Raw genomic sequence first — 18,952 nt, 5'->3', positions numbered from 1 at the left:
CACACACACAGAGTAACACGCACATACATATGCACGCACGCACACAGTAACATGCACGCACGCACACATACACACAATAACACGCACGCACACACACACAGCAACACGCCGTCTCACACACACACACACACACACACACACACACACACACACACACACACACACACACACACACACGTTGTGTGCAGCCAGATAAACATTTGATCCACTTCAAAACTCATATTACAGTACATATGAATAAATAAACACACACAATCTGACACATGCAAGCCGGCACACACAAACACACAGACACACACAAACACTTCATCCACATCAAAACTCATATTACACAGTCTGATAAGTTAATCGAGGTGGCTTGACTGAAAAAGGTGACAAGATACAAAATTGAAGTGAAGATTCACTTCGTGCCCCTAACCACGATGACCCTGCCGGTGACGATGACGTTGCCTGTTATCATTGTGTGCCTCTCTCTAGTAGGCCTCTTGAGGAAACGCTAGATACGGAGTAACAAAAGAGACACTAGATAAGGGGGGGTATCAGCATAAAAAGGGATATCAGGAGATATATACTGTACAGCCATATGTACAGTAGTCTCTCATAGCCAGACCTATCTCCACACTTCGTTTACGCTGTGCCAGCGCCGGAGACAGGTCTGGCTGGACATATTACCATTCTGCAATAGGGGGGGGGGGGGGGGGGGGGACTGTATTTCTTTAAACCAATCACAGTCCGGAAAATAGTCTAGATTGAATCTGATTGGTGCCGAGAGAATCTCTCGGCCGAATCAGATTAATTTGTGTCGCCAGACAACGAATGACAAGGTTTATTGCCAAAACCTACATCCGTTGAGCCAGACTATATGTAGAGTAACTGTGCAGTATAGAACAATAGGATCATCCATCCATCCATCCACCCACCCACCCACCCACACAACTTCCCTTCTCTGTTCCCTACACTGGCTCCCTGTAGCGGCTCGCATCCAGTTTAAAACTCTGGCGCTAATCTAACCTAACCTCCAGGCCATGGTCAAACCCTACACCCCCTCCCGACCGCTACGCTCTGCTACCTCAGGGCGACTGGTTGCCCCATCACTCCAAGGCCCCTGCGGTCGAACGACATGGTCACGGCTCTTCTCTGTCCTGGACCCGCAGTTCATTCAACCTTTATTTAGACTCGAGAGTACACTGTACATAAAGTACATTTCCAGAGCAGACGAGTTAAAACACAATATACATAACAGGCAAAGTAAAAATATTATTACCAGCTCTGTGGCCTAGTGGTAAAGTGTCCGCCCAGAGACTGGGAGGTTGTGGGTTCAATCCCTGGCCGGGTAATACCAAAGACTATAAAAATGGGACCCATTGCCTCCCTGCTTGGCACTCAGCATCAAGGGTTGGAATTGGGGGGCTACATCACCAAATGATTCCCGAGCGTGGCACCGCTGCTGCTCACCGCTCCCCCAGGGGATGGGTCAAATGCGGAGAACAAATTTCACACACTCAGGTGTGTGATAAATCAGTGGGACTTTAACTTTAAAATGCAATAAAAATGATAAAAATAATATCTTTAAACACATAGGGTTAAAAAACTAAAAATACAAATTGGTGGAACGAACTGTCCACTGATGTCAGGACAGCAGAGTCGCTGCCCATCTTTCGTCGCAGGCTCAAAACTCATCTCTTCAAGAAGTACTACAACGATCCACCCTCTTAAGCACCTATTGTATTTTAGATTGCTATTCTTGCACTTTGCCTTGAGCACTAGATTATGCTCTTAGTCACTTGTTTTAGAAAGGAGATGCACTTGTGAGTTCTGGCAAGTAGTAGTACATTGGCTTTTCCTACATTCAATGCAATTATTGTTAGTCGCTTTGGATAAAAGCGTCTGCTAAATGACTGTAATGTAAAATGTAATGATGCAGCCCACAATAGAGTAGTTGTCAAAGAACTTCTGGTCTAAAGATGCAGGCAACACTATCATTATTATAAATAGGTCTTTCCCTACCATTGCCTTGGAGGGAAGGCCCGCCCCCCCAACGCCCCTCCTGTAAGACCCCCCCAAAAATGAATGCTATAGCTAGCTACATAAGTAATGTACTGTAGCCACAGTTTAGTCTATGTCTTCTGATGCGATAACTGGACAAGTATCACACAGGATCACTATATAACAGTGACAGTCCACTGTGTAAATAAAGGCCCACTGAGACGGAAACATCGTATGATTCCCAAAGTGGTAGAGCAGTATCGATAAGAGTATGGATAAGTATCGGTATCTATAAGCAGTATGGATAAAATCCTACCGGTAGCCATCCTTGGCCCACAGCGAGAACTGTGCCCCCCCGCGGGGGAGGATAGCTAGCTCCTTCTCACCTGAGGTTCTCGGTTCCAGACGTGGTGACTGAGCGAGTGATGAGTCAGAATGGCGTGGCTGAGGAGAGGTAGAGAGCGAGAGAGAGAAAAACAAACTACAGACGACTGTGGAAAAAGAGAAAGACAGAGAGTGTGCTCGGGCCCTGGTGTGTACTGTATGTGAGTGAAGGAGTGTGTGTGTGTGTGTGTGTGTGTGTGTGTGTGTGTGTGTGTGTGTGTGTGTGTGTGTGTGTGTGTGTGTGTGTGCGTGTGTGTGTGTATAACTTCCGGTGTCAACTGACCACTCTCCTGGTCTGGCCTACGTGTGGTTCAGAGAGCTGAGTCAGAGTGCACAGCCTATGATGAAAGAAGAAAGAGGCCTGTGCGAGAGAGAGAGTGTGTGTGTGTGTGTGTGTGTGTGTGTGTGTGTGTGTGTGCGTGTGTGTGTGTGTGCGTGCATGCGGGCGTGTAAGAGAGAGAAAGAGAGAGAGAGAGAGAGAGAGAGAAACGGAGAGAGTCAGAGATAAAGACGGAGATTAGAGAAACAAATGTGTGTGAAAGAGAAATGAAGACGGTGACGCACGACTGAGAAAAAAGAGGATGTGCCAGTTAGAGAGATGAATGCAGAGACAGAGAGAGAGAGAGAGAGAGAGGAGAGAGAGAACCTGGAAAGAAAGACTGCGTGATTCTGCGCCCTGCACAGCTCGCGTTGACGGAAATGGGTTAGGGGCCGGGGCGCCTCTCTCTCTCTCCTACTGCGGTTTCTCTCTCCTACTGCGGTCTCTCTCTCTCCTACTGCGGCCTCTCTCTCTCCTACTGCGGCCTCTCTCTCTCCTACTGCGGTCTCTCTCTCTCCTACTGCGGCCTCTCTCTCCTACTGCGGTCTCTCTCTTCTACTGCGGTCTCTCTCTCTCCTACTGCGGCCTTTCTCTCTCCTACTGCGGCCTCCCTCTCTCTCCTACTGCAGCCTCTCTCTCTCCTACTGCGGCCTCTCTCTGCTACTGCGGTCTCTCTCTCCTACTGCGGTCTCTCTCTCCTACTGCGGTCTCTCTCTCCTACTGCGGTCTCTCTCTCTCCTACTGCGGCCTCTCTCCTACTGCGGCCTCTCTCTCCTACTGCGGCCTCTCTCTCTCCTACTGCGGCCTCTCTCTCTCCTACTGCGGCCTCTCTCTCTCCTACTGCGGCCTCTCTCTCCTACTGCGGCCTCTCTCTCCTACTGCGGCCTCTCTCTCTCCTACTGCGGCCTCTCTCTCTCCTACTGCGGCCTCTCTCTGCTACTGTGGTCTCTCTCTGCTACTGCGGTCTCTCTCTCTCCTACTGCGGTCTCTCTCTCCTACTGCGGTCTCTCTCTCCTACTGCGGTCTCTCTCTCCTACTGCGGTCTCTCTCTCCTACTGCGGCCTCTCTCCTACTGCGGCCTCTCTCCCCTACTGCGGTCTCTCTCTCCTACTGCGGCCTCTCTCTCTCCTACTGCGGCCTCTCTCTCTCCTACTGCGGCCTCTCTCTCTCTCCTACTGCGGCCTCTCTCTCTCCTACTGCGGCCTCTCTCTCTCCTACTGCGGCCTCTCTCTCTCCTACTGCGGCCTCTCTCTCCTACTGCGGCCTCTCTCTCCTACTGCGGCCTCTCTCTCCTACTGCGGCCTCTCTCCCCTACTGCGGTCTCTCTCTCCTACTGCGGCCTCTCTCTCTCCTACTGCGGCCTCTCTCTCTCCTACTGCGGCCTCTCTCTCTCCTACTGCGGCCTCTCTCTCCTACTGCGGCCTCTCTCTCTCCTACTGTGGTCTCTCGGGAACAGGATGAAAAATGAGACTGTGGTGCTCGTCCGACCCGACCTGCTCTCATAAACCCCCCCCCCCAGCTGGAAGTGGGCGCGGCATTAAGTCATAGGACTGGACCGGCGCTGGCTCTGTGTCGACACTCTCCGCGTAGGTGGCAGTCGGCCACCGGAGTAGCGGGGGGGAGTAGGGAACTTGAGACCGAGATCTGAGGGGTTGTGGGTTTTGGCTGGGGGGCTCCAGGGGAGTTCGGGCCTGTGCTTCTTCGCAGGCGAGTATAAAAAAAGAAAAACACACTCGTTCGGCCGCTGCAGACAGCAGCAGCGCTAAAGGTAGCCGGGAGTGAGAAAATGGCGTGGGTACTAAACGAGTCCTGAGGATTTCATGGGACAGATGCCCTGAACACCGAGGGTCGGCTCTGTAGTGCTCCGCAAACAGGAGCTGGAGGATGTGAATGGGATGGGGGGGGGTGGCCCTCCCGTGTGGAGGGGTGTACTGGGGGGGCTGGGCATAGGAGGGTAGCGACCAGGGGGTGAACGAGAGAGAGAGAGAGAGAGAGAGAGAGAGAGAGAGAGAGAGAGAGAGAGAGAGAGACAGCTAGGGAAGTGGAGAGAAAGGAAGAGAAGTTTGGCGGGGGGGCTACAGGAAAAGCCAAGAGAGCATTTACCTAACCAAACACAGCTGCTTGGTGTGTGCGTGTGTGTGTGTGCGTGTGTGTGTGTGGTGTGTGTGTGTGTGTGTGTGTGAACGCATGGTGTGCATCAGGAAGGATTAGGGCGCCGTAAGCAGTCTGGCACATTCAAAAGGGGGGTTAAAAGCGCCCCCACAGGGACCCAGGCTGGTGCTGCCAGTACACACACCCTCTCTGCCTCCCTCACCCCCGCGGAGGGCAGCCAAGAGGGGGGGATTCAGGGTCCGGATAACTCCCTGTCTTATCCTAACAGGATTCCCTCTAAACACAAAGGCCTCAAAGAATAATGAAAGGGGGTTTGGGAACACTTGAGGCCGGGTTAAACGACCGTACACAAGCCCCCTCCCTCGTGGGCTAAAAGTGCATGAACGCCCCCCCCCCCCCCAACCCCACCCCCAAACAAACAAACAAAACATGCCAGTCAGACACTAGAAGCACTCTGGCCAGTGGAGGGCTCGGTTTGCTGTGGGCAGACAGGAGAGGAGCAGCTGGCCTGAACTCGGATCGCAAGCAGCAGTGTCAGTGATCGAATAAAAAGCCAGGCTGCGGCACTCTGGCCGGGAATTACGTGACCTAGAAACCCTGATGTGGGAGATTTTGTAAGTTTACTTTGGGTTGGCTTCGTAAACCAGACGAGCATTATATTAGATTACGCCGAGGCTTGTTAAATCAACAAGGCAGCGAAAGAAGACGTCCCTTTAAGAATGCAAACAAGCGAGCCACTGTGTTCACGGGAATAGCTCGGCGAATGTTGACTTTCACAGTTGCATAAAAAAAAAAGAACGGCACTGTAGAAAAAAAAAAATCTGGGGGGGAGGGGGGGGGGGGGCGGATAAGCCGGAGGTGGCGTCAAGACGACGGTGGTGTAAACAAACGTCCCCGTTCTGTTTTTCTCTCCCCTTCTTTTTCACTCCCCGTTCCTCATTCGTTTCCTGCTTTAAACACAGTTGCGTTCCCGGAGAGGACAAGAGCGCCGCGCGACGAGGGGCCGGAGATTCCCCGGCGGTCTGGGACGGGAGGTGAGGCCTGGGGGGCGGGGCTGGCGGGGGGGAGGGGGGTGGGAGGGAGCAGGGGAGGGGCTGACTCAGGGGAGGGGGGTGGGAGGGAGCAGGGGAGGGGCTGACTCGGGGTTGGGGGGGGGGCCATTTAGAGATCAGCGATTTTGGGTTGTCTGGAGGCGGAGGATGAGTGCACCCTTGACTGAGTCTAGCCCACGGGCGTGTCACGTCCTATTCTCGGCCTGACTGAGCAGCCCTGGCTGGCTGGGGGGGGGGGGGCCGCTGGTCACATGACGCTAGCTAACTAGCCCCGAAACCCAAAGGTACGGAAGCAGAAGGGGGTCAATTTAAGGCCGGGCCCCGTCACGACCACAAGGCAGGGATCGTCTATTAAACATGACCATCAACTGATGCATGAGCAAGCTGCTCAGCAAGCTGAAGGAATAAAAACAGACCATGAGAAAATGTAATTTCCCAGGAAGTTGGGGGGGAGGATGTTTGACGCTTGACGAGATGTCCGTTGCTTGTTTCCAACCGAGAGTGGAAATGTTGAAATGGGATGTGAAAAAGAAGATCCTCAACAATCCTTATCAATAATTAAAAACCCCAAATAGTAGGAGAGAAACAAGAGCCACCTTTTCTGCAGGTCAGCGTTTTGGCAAACTCCAGTACTCAAGACACACACACGCACGCACGCACGCACGCACGCACGCACGCACGCACACACACACACAAATCAGAAGTGTAGGGCCTCCCGTCTCACAAGGATTTTCTTGTTCAGCTGCATTTAATTTGTCTTGCAAAAATATTTACTCCCCAAAGCCAAATTGTCTTTCACGTGATGGTGAGAGGGGGGGTGAAGCGAGCTTGTATTCCACAGAGTGCAGAGAAAACACATTGTGGGCCAAGTCCAAAACAACGACAGATTGTTTCCCACTGACAAAGAGAGTCTGGTTTCTCACACAGAAGAAGAGGGCCGATTTACTGCCTGTGGCTTCAAAGGAGGGGGAACAGAAGCCGTTTTCTAGTCACAGTGCCACAGAATACAGGACTGTTAGCCTACATGAATGAGCGGAGAGGAATTGGAACAGTGGACGACGCTGGGAGTTCAGCTGACCGTCTCTAGTCTAGGCTACAAACACTGGACTGTAGGACGACGACTACAGTGGGGCTAACAGTCTAGCCTATAGGTTTACAACAACACAAGACAAGGAATTACAACAGAGGCTACGTTTAAATAACCGGTCATTATATTACAATATGGCCAACATCACCCAAGCACTTTGGCTGTTTTTTCTCTTCCAGAATCCACCATCTTGTCACCAGAGCACCACCACAGACTCACCTCTCACATGCGGGGGATGGGTGGGGGCTCACGGGATAGCTGTACCATCGTGTGAGCAAAATCTCTACAGACGCCATTAATACTTCATGGTCTAGAGCATCTAGCTGCTAACCTTACCCAGCGTACAGTCTCCCGGTCTCACTGTACATGTTCTCCTTATCTTTGTATTCAGCTGATTCCGAGCAGGGGGGGGACAGTGTGGTGTTCAGACAACCCGTAGGTGCCTCTAGACCAGCTGCCTACCTCCCATTTCACACTGGATTCTATCTTACCCACAATGCTTTGCACCTCGCTCCCTGAGCCCTGGATCCCAGGCCTATCCCTATAGTTCACAAGTTCAGAAACGTATAAACTAATTATGACTCCCTGCAAACGCGCGATGGTACAGTAGTTCACGGGAGATGGGACACGTCTGTGTGGGGGTGTGTGTGTGTGCGTGTGCGCGCGTGTGGTTGCATCATACGCGTTGGCGCCTGTGTGTGCATGCACGTGTGTGAGATAGAGAAAGGCAGATGATTCATCCAAACCTTTGAACCTGGGCATTATGGCATTAGAACGCTTGATGGAATTATCTGGCCATGGTTTTGCGGAGCAGACACAAGAGAAGGGGGAGGAGTGGAGAAAGACAGGCCGAGACAGAGATAAAGAGAAACGGGGAGAGAGAGAGACAGACAGAAAGAGAGACCACACAAGGCTAATCAGATTTTATAGATTGGCTGGACCAAAGGGCTGATCTTGCCTTTTGTCCTCCCAAATGCCTGGAGGTGTAGGGGGGAATGAGGGATTGGAGGTCAGCAGAGATATTGAATGTCTACACAGGCCCGGGCCCATTGTTGTCCTGACCTCTCACGAGACAAGGCCAATGCCAAATGAAATTGCAATTGATTGCCTGCTAGTGAATCCAACTGGGGAAATGGATGTGGAAAGTGGTGCTTAGACGTAAATTACCACCATCTTGACACCGAGGAGAAGGGAATGGCGGGGACAAGTGATAACCTACTGACTCGGGATCATTGAAAAAACATGAGCTGATATAAATAAAGTTTCATTGGAACATTTTACTGATTTACCACTGGATAGTTTCATAGTATTTATGTCTTATCTAACTCACAAACCACAATCCCGTACATAAATTGAAGGGTATAAAGATTTCCGGTGCCGACGACAGACGGGGTTAGAAAATAAGGATTCGGCGGACATTCGCAGATGCCTCTTGCGTTATTAAACGCCGCTGGACAAACCCATCGACCGGTGGAAGACAACGGCCCCTCCTCCCCCTACGCCGAGCCTGGGCGTGTTCCGGCGCAGAGCCTGGGCTCGCGGTGGCTCTGGTGGCCGAGGGCCTCTGATCAGCAGCGGAGGGAGGAACAGAGGGGTTCCTACCCTGTCATTTACCCAGGGATGGGCCGGCTTACACCCCTGCCTAATCCGCCGACATCTCACATTCACCCGGAGGCTTTACCCAGGGGCGCGGACGCCATCCGAGCACAAAGCCGCTTCATCCACAAACTAAGACCCGTGGCTGTAGATCAGGTGAAAGACGGGTTCCCCTGTCAGCGGGCCCAGCTATGGTGACTAAAAACCAAACAGCCTTTAGCTTGTATTGGTTTCTGTTGAATGATGCTGTCAATGGGTCTTACTGGGGGAGCTGCACTGGGCTAAACCAGAAGAAGGATCACCGCTGATAATATCAGGTAGAATAAATCGATATAGGCTACTGAAATCAAATGAATGAAGTTAAAGTAGGGCTGTACCCGATTCTGAATTTTGTGAGACGAATCAGATTCGCCTGTTCAAACCAGAGATTTGACGATTCATTCCTCCTTTTTTTCCCTTCATATGTCTAGACTGGGGGGGAGACCGCGGGAGTCAGGACAGCTGTCAAACTTTAAACTCAAGCTCACAGTCAGCACAATAAAATACCTCAACTGGACATTTCAAAGCATGCGCGAATAGGCTCATGCGTTGGGCAGCAGGGAATGTTTTGGCTGTCACATTTTCGGACGTTAGAGCTAAAAAAAATATTAATTCCAGCGGATATTTTAGTTAATACAAGAAGATTGATCTAGGAAAGCAGTTTTGTGTTGTGATATTCTGTATGGGAAATGCAGGTGATTGCTGGCGCATGGCAAGGCACACAGCGGAGGGGAGAAGAATTCCCAGCCTTCTTCCCTCTGCTATATCAGTCTTAAGACTCCTTTTACTGCACAACAAATAGCTACGGTAATATCCTAGGTCTAAAATGAATGATAAGGCCTGTCCTATATACTGTAAATCACAAGGCAGGCAAGTGGTCTTAACCCACCAGCACATCTTGACAGTGGAACAAGAAAAACTCGACTTTGCTCGACTTCAAGAATCTCAGTCGACTTGCATGTCTCCGACTGATGATACGACTCGTCTACTTTCAGGGGGCAGCCCTAAGTCAAAGGGTCTCCTTTGTAATCCCTCCATACAGTAATCAGCATGTATGAAACGAGTGAAGTGGACAGCTCGAGTCGTGGAACAAATGTGGTTTTTTTTTTATGAAACTATTCCGTCAGTAGGTCAGCCAGTGGAGATTTTCTCCACATGAGGCTTATCTCATATGAGGCCCAGCTCCAACAAGAAAGAACCACTTATTAAAAATAAGCGCCACGATTCAGGAATTAAATGGCAACAGGAAAGAGAAAAACTGCTGACATTAAGAAAAAGAAAAGCTGACTGTTACAGCATGCTTGAACTGCAGTGAGAAATACTCCAACAATAAGCAGAGCAATATTGAGAGACTACATTTGCCACACAGTTTTTCACCTTTCAAAATCATCGTTTTTATCCATCGTCTTTTATCCATTTTGGCTCGCACTCTACACATTTTTATTTAAATGTGTTTATTCATAAAGGTCCCCGACTCCTGGCCTAGTGGTCGCAAATGGAATGGTAAATGGACTGCACTTATATAGCGCTTTTATCCAAAGCGCTTTTCAATGGCCTCTCATTCCCCCATTTACACACACATTCACACACCGATGGACACACGCATTCAAACACCGATGGCGGCAGCTGCCATGCGAGGTGCTAGCCTGCTCACTGGGTGCAACTTGGGGTTCAGTGTCTTGCCCAAGGACACCTCCGACACGCTGCCGGAAGGAGCTGGAATTGAACCAGGAACCTTACGATTCCCAGGCGGCTACTCGACCTCCCAAGCTACTGCCCTCCACTGCACTCTCCACTACCTGATCCAGGTATGCTCCCCTCCACAGAGGACCAATTCAGGCCTCTAGCTACCTTACTCCAACTATATCACATCTGTAACTAATCCCTGCTCGCATCTTGCCCTGTGTAAAAACGATTCATACTACCAAGAACATATAAAAATAGTGACGGAATTCCGTGAAATAAACAGAAAGGGTGATTTGAAATGTAACTCTACAGTACCTGGAGGACCAGCGGCTCGGGGTTAAAGGCCAAGGTCATGAGTAGCTGCATCCTCTCCGTGTCCTTGAGGTTCTTGAGCAGGAAGCTGCCCGAGTCTTTGGTCTCGGCGTAGCGTCGCACCACCCGGTCCAGTAGCCTCTGCGAGGGGCAGTGCACCAGGTCCGACCAGCCCTCCACCACCTCGGGCGTGAGCAGCCGCACGTCGCCGTTCAGGCGGGCGAACTCCGTCTTGTACATGGCCTGGATGAGGTCGCAGCGTGGCCTGCCGGTGGCCCGCTTGCAGATCTTCTGGTCGATGTCCGCCAGCTCCTGGTTGGAGCCCAGGCGCTTGAGCACCACGCGGCGCGTCCCCTCGCGCGGCTCGCCGTATTGGGCGAAGTAGACGTTCTTGACGTTGAAGACGTCCAGGAACCTCAGGCGACCCCAGGTCTCGAAGGACACCTGGCCGTTCATGAACTTGCGGCACCAACTGGTGCCGAAGCAGGCCGGGCACTTGTTGAGGTTGATGAAGCGCCGGTCGGTGAGCTCGTTCTTCTGGAAGGAGGCGAACAGGTTGTGGGTGTTCATCAGCAGGATGACGAACAGGCCCACCACCAGGAGGAGCTTCAGACAGCGGTAGAGGCGGCCGAGCTTGAGCGGCAGGAAACGCAGCATGTTTGGGGGAGGGGTGGGGGAGGGGAGTTCAGGGCGAGGGGGTTGGGGGGGTGTTGAGAGCGGTCGTCGGGGGAGACAGCCTCACTGCTTCTCTGCCATGGTGAGCCGGGGGTGTGGTCTTAGAGGAGCGCCTGGCAAGGCCGAGGTTGGCACAGGAGCCCCGCGCCAGGCTCTGGCAGAGGCCTGTGAGTCATGTTCTCCCCTCGTCTATGGAACCCTTGACCAGGAGGCCTGAAATCAAGCAGAGGAGAGAGAGATGGAGAGAGATAATGAGAGGAAACCATGACACCGGGGCACAAGAAAAAAACATTTCACAGTTGAGACATGGAATACGGCCCTTTTGGTTCAAGCATAAACTTTGAAAATGTTTCATTTTTCCACCATTGGGGCTTCTACTTTGAACCCACAGAGTGTGCCATCATGCACACCTCCCATAAAACCATAGGTACTTTCTATGGCATATGAAATTGTTTCACAAATTGGAATTGCTCGGGTCATTTGAGAGAATTCATTACTTTCTGAGGAGAATAAGATGGCAGTCTGCCAATATAATAAAACTCCCTGTACCAGCTCACTTTTTCTCTGGGAAATAACTTCTTACAGCGCCCGATACAAAATGACCAATAAATAAAAGGGTGGAAAAGGGAGGTATAAAGTGTCGGTGATCTAATTAAAAGGCCGATGTACAACTTCCTCAGTATCAATAAATTGGGTTTGTGATGATTCCCTTGAGGTTTCAGTCCTGCAGCTATTTGGGCAATTATCTCCCTTCAAATATAAGAGTCCCTCTGTGCACCGCGAAGAGAGCCATGCTGAGAGCAGTTTAACCTTTGATCAGAGATGCCCTGGTAGGTTTTAATCTAGCTTTGAAGTTGTCTCTTTGAAAATAGATGGTGTCCTAAAGTAAGGGCAGAGAGAGAGAGAGAGAGAGAGAGAGAGAGAAAGAGAGAGAGAGAGAGAGAGAGAGAGACAGACAAAGGAGAGAACTCCTGAGGCCGTGTGAAGCCAGGATCCCAGGTCAGCCAGGTGCATGTAGGGAGGCTGTCAGGCAGTGTCAGGGGGGAGCCTGTAAGCTTAGCAGAGCAATACCAACCAGGTCCAAAGAATACCTCAATACCAACCAGGTCCATAGAATACCTCAATACCAACCAGGTCCATAGAATACCTCAATACCAACCAGGTCCATAGAATACATCAATACCAACCAGGTCCATAAAATACCTCAATACCAACCAGGTCCATAGAATACCTCAATACCAACCAGGTCCATAGAATACATCAATACCAACCAGGTCCATAAAATACCTCAATACCAACCAGGTCCATAGAATACCTCAATACCAACCAGGTCCAATACTTCAATACCAACCAGGTCCATAAAACACCTAATGGCACACAGCCACCTGGGTCTAGTATAGTAGATGATTTTGCCCACCTGATCTGCTAAACAGCACTGCAACTTTAAACTTCAAAGCCTCTTTTGTGAGATCGACAATGGTTTGGACTATGAAAATCGGCCATCCTCAATTAGCGCTAATTTAGACATGCCTATTAGGGTGGCTGACGTGAACTACCAAGGGGGGACACTGAGCTAGCAGATAAGCTAACTTAAATGTGCATGTCGATGGTTTCCTTGTGTTAAAAAAATCCCACTCATACACACAAGTGAATATTTCCCACCTCTCACATTGCACCCCGGTGCTAAGCTGAGCCAGCAGCACTAGAACCCACTGGATATTAATTAAAGGAAATGTTAAAGCTTCGCCAAGCTCTGGGCCTGAAGCTCTTTTGTCAGCCATGCACTGAAAGAGGCAGCCACCAAAGCTACTTTAAAAACATATTACAGATGAGAAATTATGCATAATACACCTCTCTGATTTCTGTACAGCAAGCAAATTAGTAACCTGCGCTATTTCTCAAGTTCCCTTAATACATTTCATTTAGCAAACTTTGAGGTTCAGGTGTGATCACATGGACATATTACCTAGGACAATGTGTGAACCACACACCAATATGTTTGTATTTCCATCACACATTCCTGCCTAAGCAAAGCCAAACGAAGAGCAGGACAGCAGCCGAATTTATACAGTGCCGAAAAAATGGATTACATTCTAAATGCCTCACATTCATATTCAGCAAACACAGAAGGCGAAATTGAAAGAGCGGAGAAGCAGAAGCGAAAGCCAGTACAAGAGCCACACACACACAAAAAAAACTTGATAAGACTCAATATGACGTCTGCCTTCTATTACAGGGAGTGAGAGATGTCTGATTGCTTGGGAGAACAATTGAACATCCCTGACACAATATGATCTCCATTGAAGGGACATTTAGCATCTGACACATGGGGCACAGCCAACGCGGATCTGAGGGGGGGGGGGGGGGGGGGGTCCAGCAAGGAACGAGGGGTTCAGGCGGGATCTCAGGCTGACAGCAGGGCCTTAACCTCCAGCCTTGTCTGTGGAGATGCTTCAGATCCACCCCTGACCCCCTCCAGGGCATGCTGCAGAGTGTGGGCGCGCTGGAACAAGCCCCGGACTAGGCCCGTTGCTACCCGAGTAATGAGATGCATTGGTCGAGGCCGACACAGATTAGCGTGGGGGCTTTGCTACGGTGCTTCCCCCTCGCCTGCTCTCAACAGGGGCAGGCATCAATTACCTATGGAGGATCACCTGTAATATGGGGTTGACCTTACTAATCACCGGGACCTTATCTGGACAAAAAAAGGCCTCTTCTCTGTGAATAGGAGATAGATCCTTCAAATGTCTCAAATGTAGGAGTGATAAATGTGGGAGGTTGTTGTGTGTGAATCCTGTTGACCCTTGACCTCAGTAGGGATTAGACCTGTCTGAGCTGAGGACGTGTGAAGTCAATGGCCCAATGCACGATGACCCCCTGCTGTTGGCTACCGCCTCACTGAAGAGGGAAAGTGGGCAAAATTATTAGAGCTGTTCAGCAGCACTAGCAAGACCTCAGCAAAAACATTGCGGCATCCTATTTCTTAAGACACTAATATACGTTTGCACTCTGCAGTACAGACATGCTATTACTCAGAGAGAAAGTACTAAGCTAGGCGCTATGCGGGGATGACCTGCTTGCATTTAACCGTGGATAAGGTTCAGGGCTAGCCCTTGATCGGATCCAGACGCCGCTCGTTCAGACGCAGATGTGCCGGGGGTCCTAATACGACTGCAGTGAAACTTAAAGCAATGTTTTCATTTGAACCCAACTTCATTCTAGCCACAGAATCTTGTGTTTTAAATTAGGCCTCCCAGGCCCCCGTGCTCGGTGAAGACACCGCTCCCCCCTGTCACATGGGGGAGTGGGGGGGTTGGAGGGAAGCAGGCGGCGGTCGGGGGGGGGGGGGGTCATGGACTCTTGCATTAGTGTGCACTACTCAGGGAGAAGCCAGTTCGGAGCAAGCGCCAAATTACCTCTCATCACGCGTAGCGCCTTCCAAAAAAGCCGGGTAGATAGAAAAGTTTCTCCTCAGCACACTCGCTCACCCGGTAAAGTAGCATGAACGCCAAACGCCGCCGAGCTAGGCGGCGGAGACAGACAGTAATCAAAGAGGAGGCTGACTCCTCACACATGGGAGATGAGTCTCGCGTTCGCGTTGGCAGATGTTAAAAGCCACAAATCGGCTCGTTACCGAGACAGACAAAAGACACAGGGCGAAGCGACCGGCGTTGCTATCAAACATCAACGCCAAAAAGGCAGACGTGAGAAGCAGTGCAAAACGACACCCACGGATACCAGACTCATCAAACAAAATCTTAAGATTGTCACGAAATGATATGGACCGGAGGGGTAAGTGAAAGGAGAAGAGAGTCTTTCAGCACTGCTCTCCTTATAAAAGACTGCTGGATCAGATAGCCGGATGCCGTAGCCTATTAAGGGTTAGACTACTACCAAGCTAACCATCTCCCGCTCAGCACCTGAGGCTAAACCTCATTATGAGTTAAAGAGCCAAGCCAGAAGGGAACATGCTTGATTAATTTCATCGGTAGTAGACAAGTGTGAAATAGAGGAATGGAAATCTAAAGCAGCGTGTGGGTGTATGTGAGAAAGAGAGAAACGAGTCAACAGGCTATGAGAGAAATAATGAGAGAGAGCATAAAGGCTTTTAAATAAAAAGATGGGTAGGGACAGAGAGAGAACGTGAGACAGGGAGGAAGGAAGGCCAGAGAACAACAGAAGAGATCAACTGATTACAGGAGAGGAGGAGGAGCAGCCACATTGTGCATCTCTGAGCGAGCGGTGAATTCACTCCTGCAATCATTTTAAGTGCTCACAATCCTCCCTTCCCCTCTGCCTTCTATGAGGGTTAGAGCTGGAGTGGAGACAACTACAGTTGCTAACACTATCGACTGGGGGAGTCAATAATGTTTGATCACAAAAACAATTCATGCACAGCCAGGCTTCCCCCGTCGGGCGAAGGCGCAGACAGTGATGGATGGACAGAATCGACAGGAACACCCGCGCGCCTAATGGAAAATTGAGTCCTCTGAATATGAGCACCAATTAGTCACCTCCCAAACAAACGCTATTCCATTTATCTCGAGCTAGAACCAAATGCGAGCAGATTTAATGAGAATATCAATGTAGCTGCACTTGCTCCAAACTGCAGCAGCCAATCAGAGAGACGCTCTGGAAGCGGAAAGCTGCTGATGTGGTGTTACTGAGCATTTTGTTTCCAATTTCTGAAAATAACCGCAAATGAACAAGAGGGCATTGATCCGAGTAGGCTATCTATGCAATTCAGGTTCAAGAGCTTATGTTAGCATCGAGACCACCGTCAACAAATCTGCCATCAAGCTGAGCTGCAAATCTCTATGAAACAGAGCACTAGTATGCATACTTTTTCATATGAAATGGAAATGCAGTTCATGTGGGAGGATGGTCAGAGTTGATCACTCCTGTTCAGCATTCTTGCTGTTAGGCACTACTTTCATTTCTCTGAAGCTTTGTCAACTCCCCCATGCCAATCTCAACAAAATATTTACATAATGAAAGCCATAAAGCATTTTCAAACATAAAATTGCCAGTGTAAAAATTAATTCCTCCTGAAATCCACCCTTAGATAGTTCACTACACAGTCAACTCTTTACAAAGAGATGTACTTTGTGTCCTGATCTGGGAGTATTGTTTGTTGTTTGTGTCCTAATCTGGATGTTTGTTTGTTGTTTTATTTATTGACAGAAGCCTATGAAAATACAAGGCTGTCTGTCCAAACTAGCAACTTGTTACTTGTCTCCTTTCTACATACAGCACATCAACTTTGGATTCACTTTCTTTTTACTTACTGTTACAGAAATCCCCCATGGGCCTAATTGTATGTATACATTTTCCTCGCCTTTTTCAAACACACACGCTAAAAGATTAATACATAGATAATCTAGACAGATCTAAGTCAGTCCAGTGGAATCCTGTTAGCCTACTTTGTTTCAAGGGTCTGTGCCAAGACATGTGAAACCAATGCCAAGTTGTTTCTTCACTGGTATTTAAAAAAAAAAAAAAAAACAAGCTCCGAGATCATACAGTAAACGGATGACCATATACATACATCCGCCACAACATTAACCCCACTATACCTAATATTGTATAGGTCCCCTTCCTACTGCAAACAGCTCTGGTCCATCGAGGCATGGACTCCTCCTCTGAAGGAGTCCTCTGGTATTGGATTTCTGTATGTGTAGCCTATCTACTGTATATTTGTCTATCTGATATTTTGCATCTACCGTTAATGTCTACGTTATTATGTTACTTTGTTGTCTTTTTGCTGCACCAGTGCAAATCCCCCCCGGGAATCAATCAAGTACAATAGTAGCCTACTACATAATTTTTTGTTTTATTACTTAAAAAAAAAAAAAGGATTATATTATTGGGAGTTATTGCACTATTGGTAGATAGTGTTGTATTATTAGTTGCTACAGGGCTATAATAAGTTAATGATACCGTTAGCGGGTGAATTATTTCCACATGATTTTAAAAACTCGGGTGAGCTGTTGGCGGTGCGAGGGGGGGACCTATTAGGCAGGAGGCTTAATGTTGTGGCTGATTGGCGTAATCAAACCAATGGTCATATATAACCTACTGTGGACAGTTGACGTTGCAATTACCAATCAAATTGCTAATTTGGGCTAATGGGAATGATTGCTGTCTAATGTCAACCTCACAAAAATAACTACAGCAAATATTGTCCATTAGGCAATGTCATGTTGCGGAGCTAGAAGTGTAACGTTACTGAGTGGGTGGATTAGAGCTACAAATGTAGGCATGCTGTATGTAGCCTACTTGGCAGCACAATTCCCTTTTTCAACTAGCGTACACATTCACCAAGTCTAGACTATTTGGCGTAAAAAGAGATGTCAAAGACCCGAATCAAGCAGGTCCAGGCTACAACATACAAATGTTTAATTTACTGAATTGCTTAGTTGATTGAACTGTAACGTGAAAGTCGACGAAACCTTCGAATGAGAACCCATAGTAAGAACTGTCAAACAAACCTGTATGACTTTCTTCACTCAGCGTCCGTGTAATATTCAGCGCTCATTTCATACCATTCTTCAAAGTTGCAGCTACTCACGAGGGAACGGTTACTTTGTGTCACTGACGGAGATATATTCCATGCACGAGGAAGAGATCTCTATAAAGAAAAACTCGCACGAGCTATCCAATTCCTAGCTCCTATTGAAATAGCCTGCTAGCCTCCTAGCTTGTGAAATAAACAGTTGTGATGTCGGCTCTTAACTCTTCATCTACCGGATATTTCCGATTCAATGCTGCGGTCGTTTTCACAAGTACTGGTATCTCTATCGTGCATTAATATCCATATTAATCCGCCGATGTTCTGGCTCTCCTTGGACAACATAACAGAGCGATATTTTCTCCGGTCTATCTGTAGCTCTCTCGCCTTCGACACCACAATGGATTTTCTATTCCGACTTTTTCCAACACCGAGCGATTACTGTTTGCGACGTCATCCATCGGTTTACGATAGTAGTTGCTAGGTGATTATTCTAATATTGCCTCTTCTACAATCTCGCCCCCATGCAAATGTATCCATATTGAGCCACCTTGACTTTTATTAATGGAAAAATAGACATTTTAATCGTGTGCAAATTATATAATAAGTACTAGGGCTACAAGTCTACTTTCATGCTTCTATCTACACCTTATAATAAAGGCCATACACCTTAGCATACATTGCCAACACGTAGTCTATCTGAAATTATGGATAACGCAGTTTGTAGTCAATTCTCATTGCAGTAATAATATGCATGTCACTCGTGAATTTATTGTGAAATAAAATGTTTGTATTATGAACCTTGCATTAAGTCTGTGAACGTGTTCTATTGCCTGCTATCCTATATTGGTGCCTCAACACTGAGGGATAGCTTACAGTAGGCCTAAATTTGTGAAATGCATTTTTGGGATCTTCTTAAAGACTGCTTTGCTGTAAGCGTGGGCATAATTCCTTGACAATTTACGGCTGTAGACGCATGTGACCCCATATCCCAGAAGGATGAAACTGGGCCAGACTCAGGAGTGGCATTGGCAGAATTGGACAGAATCCAAAATGATGAAGGGGGGCCATTCTGCAAAAATAGTAACATCTGTGGAACCAGGGGAATGCAGAGAGATCCGGCCATGAATATTTAATTGGGTTCTGAGCCTCGAGCTAGATTGATCATGGTGCTTTGGAAGAAGATGGCATTA

At 48.7% G+C, this 18,952-nt stretch overlaps 1 protein-coding gene across 1 annotated transcript in view; it reads right to left on the bottom strand.

Moving 5' to 3' along the window:
• Positions 1 to 18,082, bottom strand: part of dipk2ab (divergent protein kinase domain 2Ab) — a 34,149-nt gene extending 16,067 nt beyond the window's left edge. The window contains 2 exon segments of the mRNA XM_084450991.1: positions 10,577 to 11,461; positions 17,740 to 18,082. Of these exon segments, the coding sequence (XP_084307117.1) occupies positions 10,577 to 11,230 (654 nt within the window). The 5' untranslated portion in view covers positions 11,231 to 11,461; positions 17,740 to 18,082.
• Positions 18,083 to 18,952: the final 870 nt, after the last annotated feature.

Source organism: Borostomias antarcticus, assembly GCF_949987555.1.
Source record: "Borostomias antarcticus genome assembly, chromosome: 2".
Taxonomy (NCBI): domain Eukaryota; kingdom Metazoa; phylum Chordata; class Actinopteri; order Stomiiformes; family Stomiidae; genus Borostomias; species Borostomias antarcticus.
This window is presented reverse-complemented; position numbering and strand designations above follow the sequence as displayed.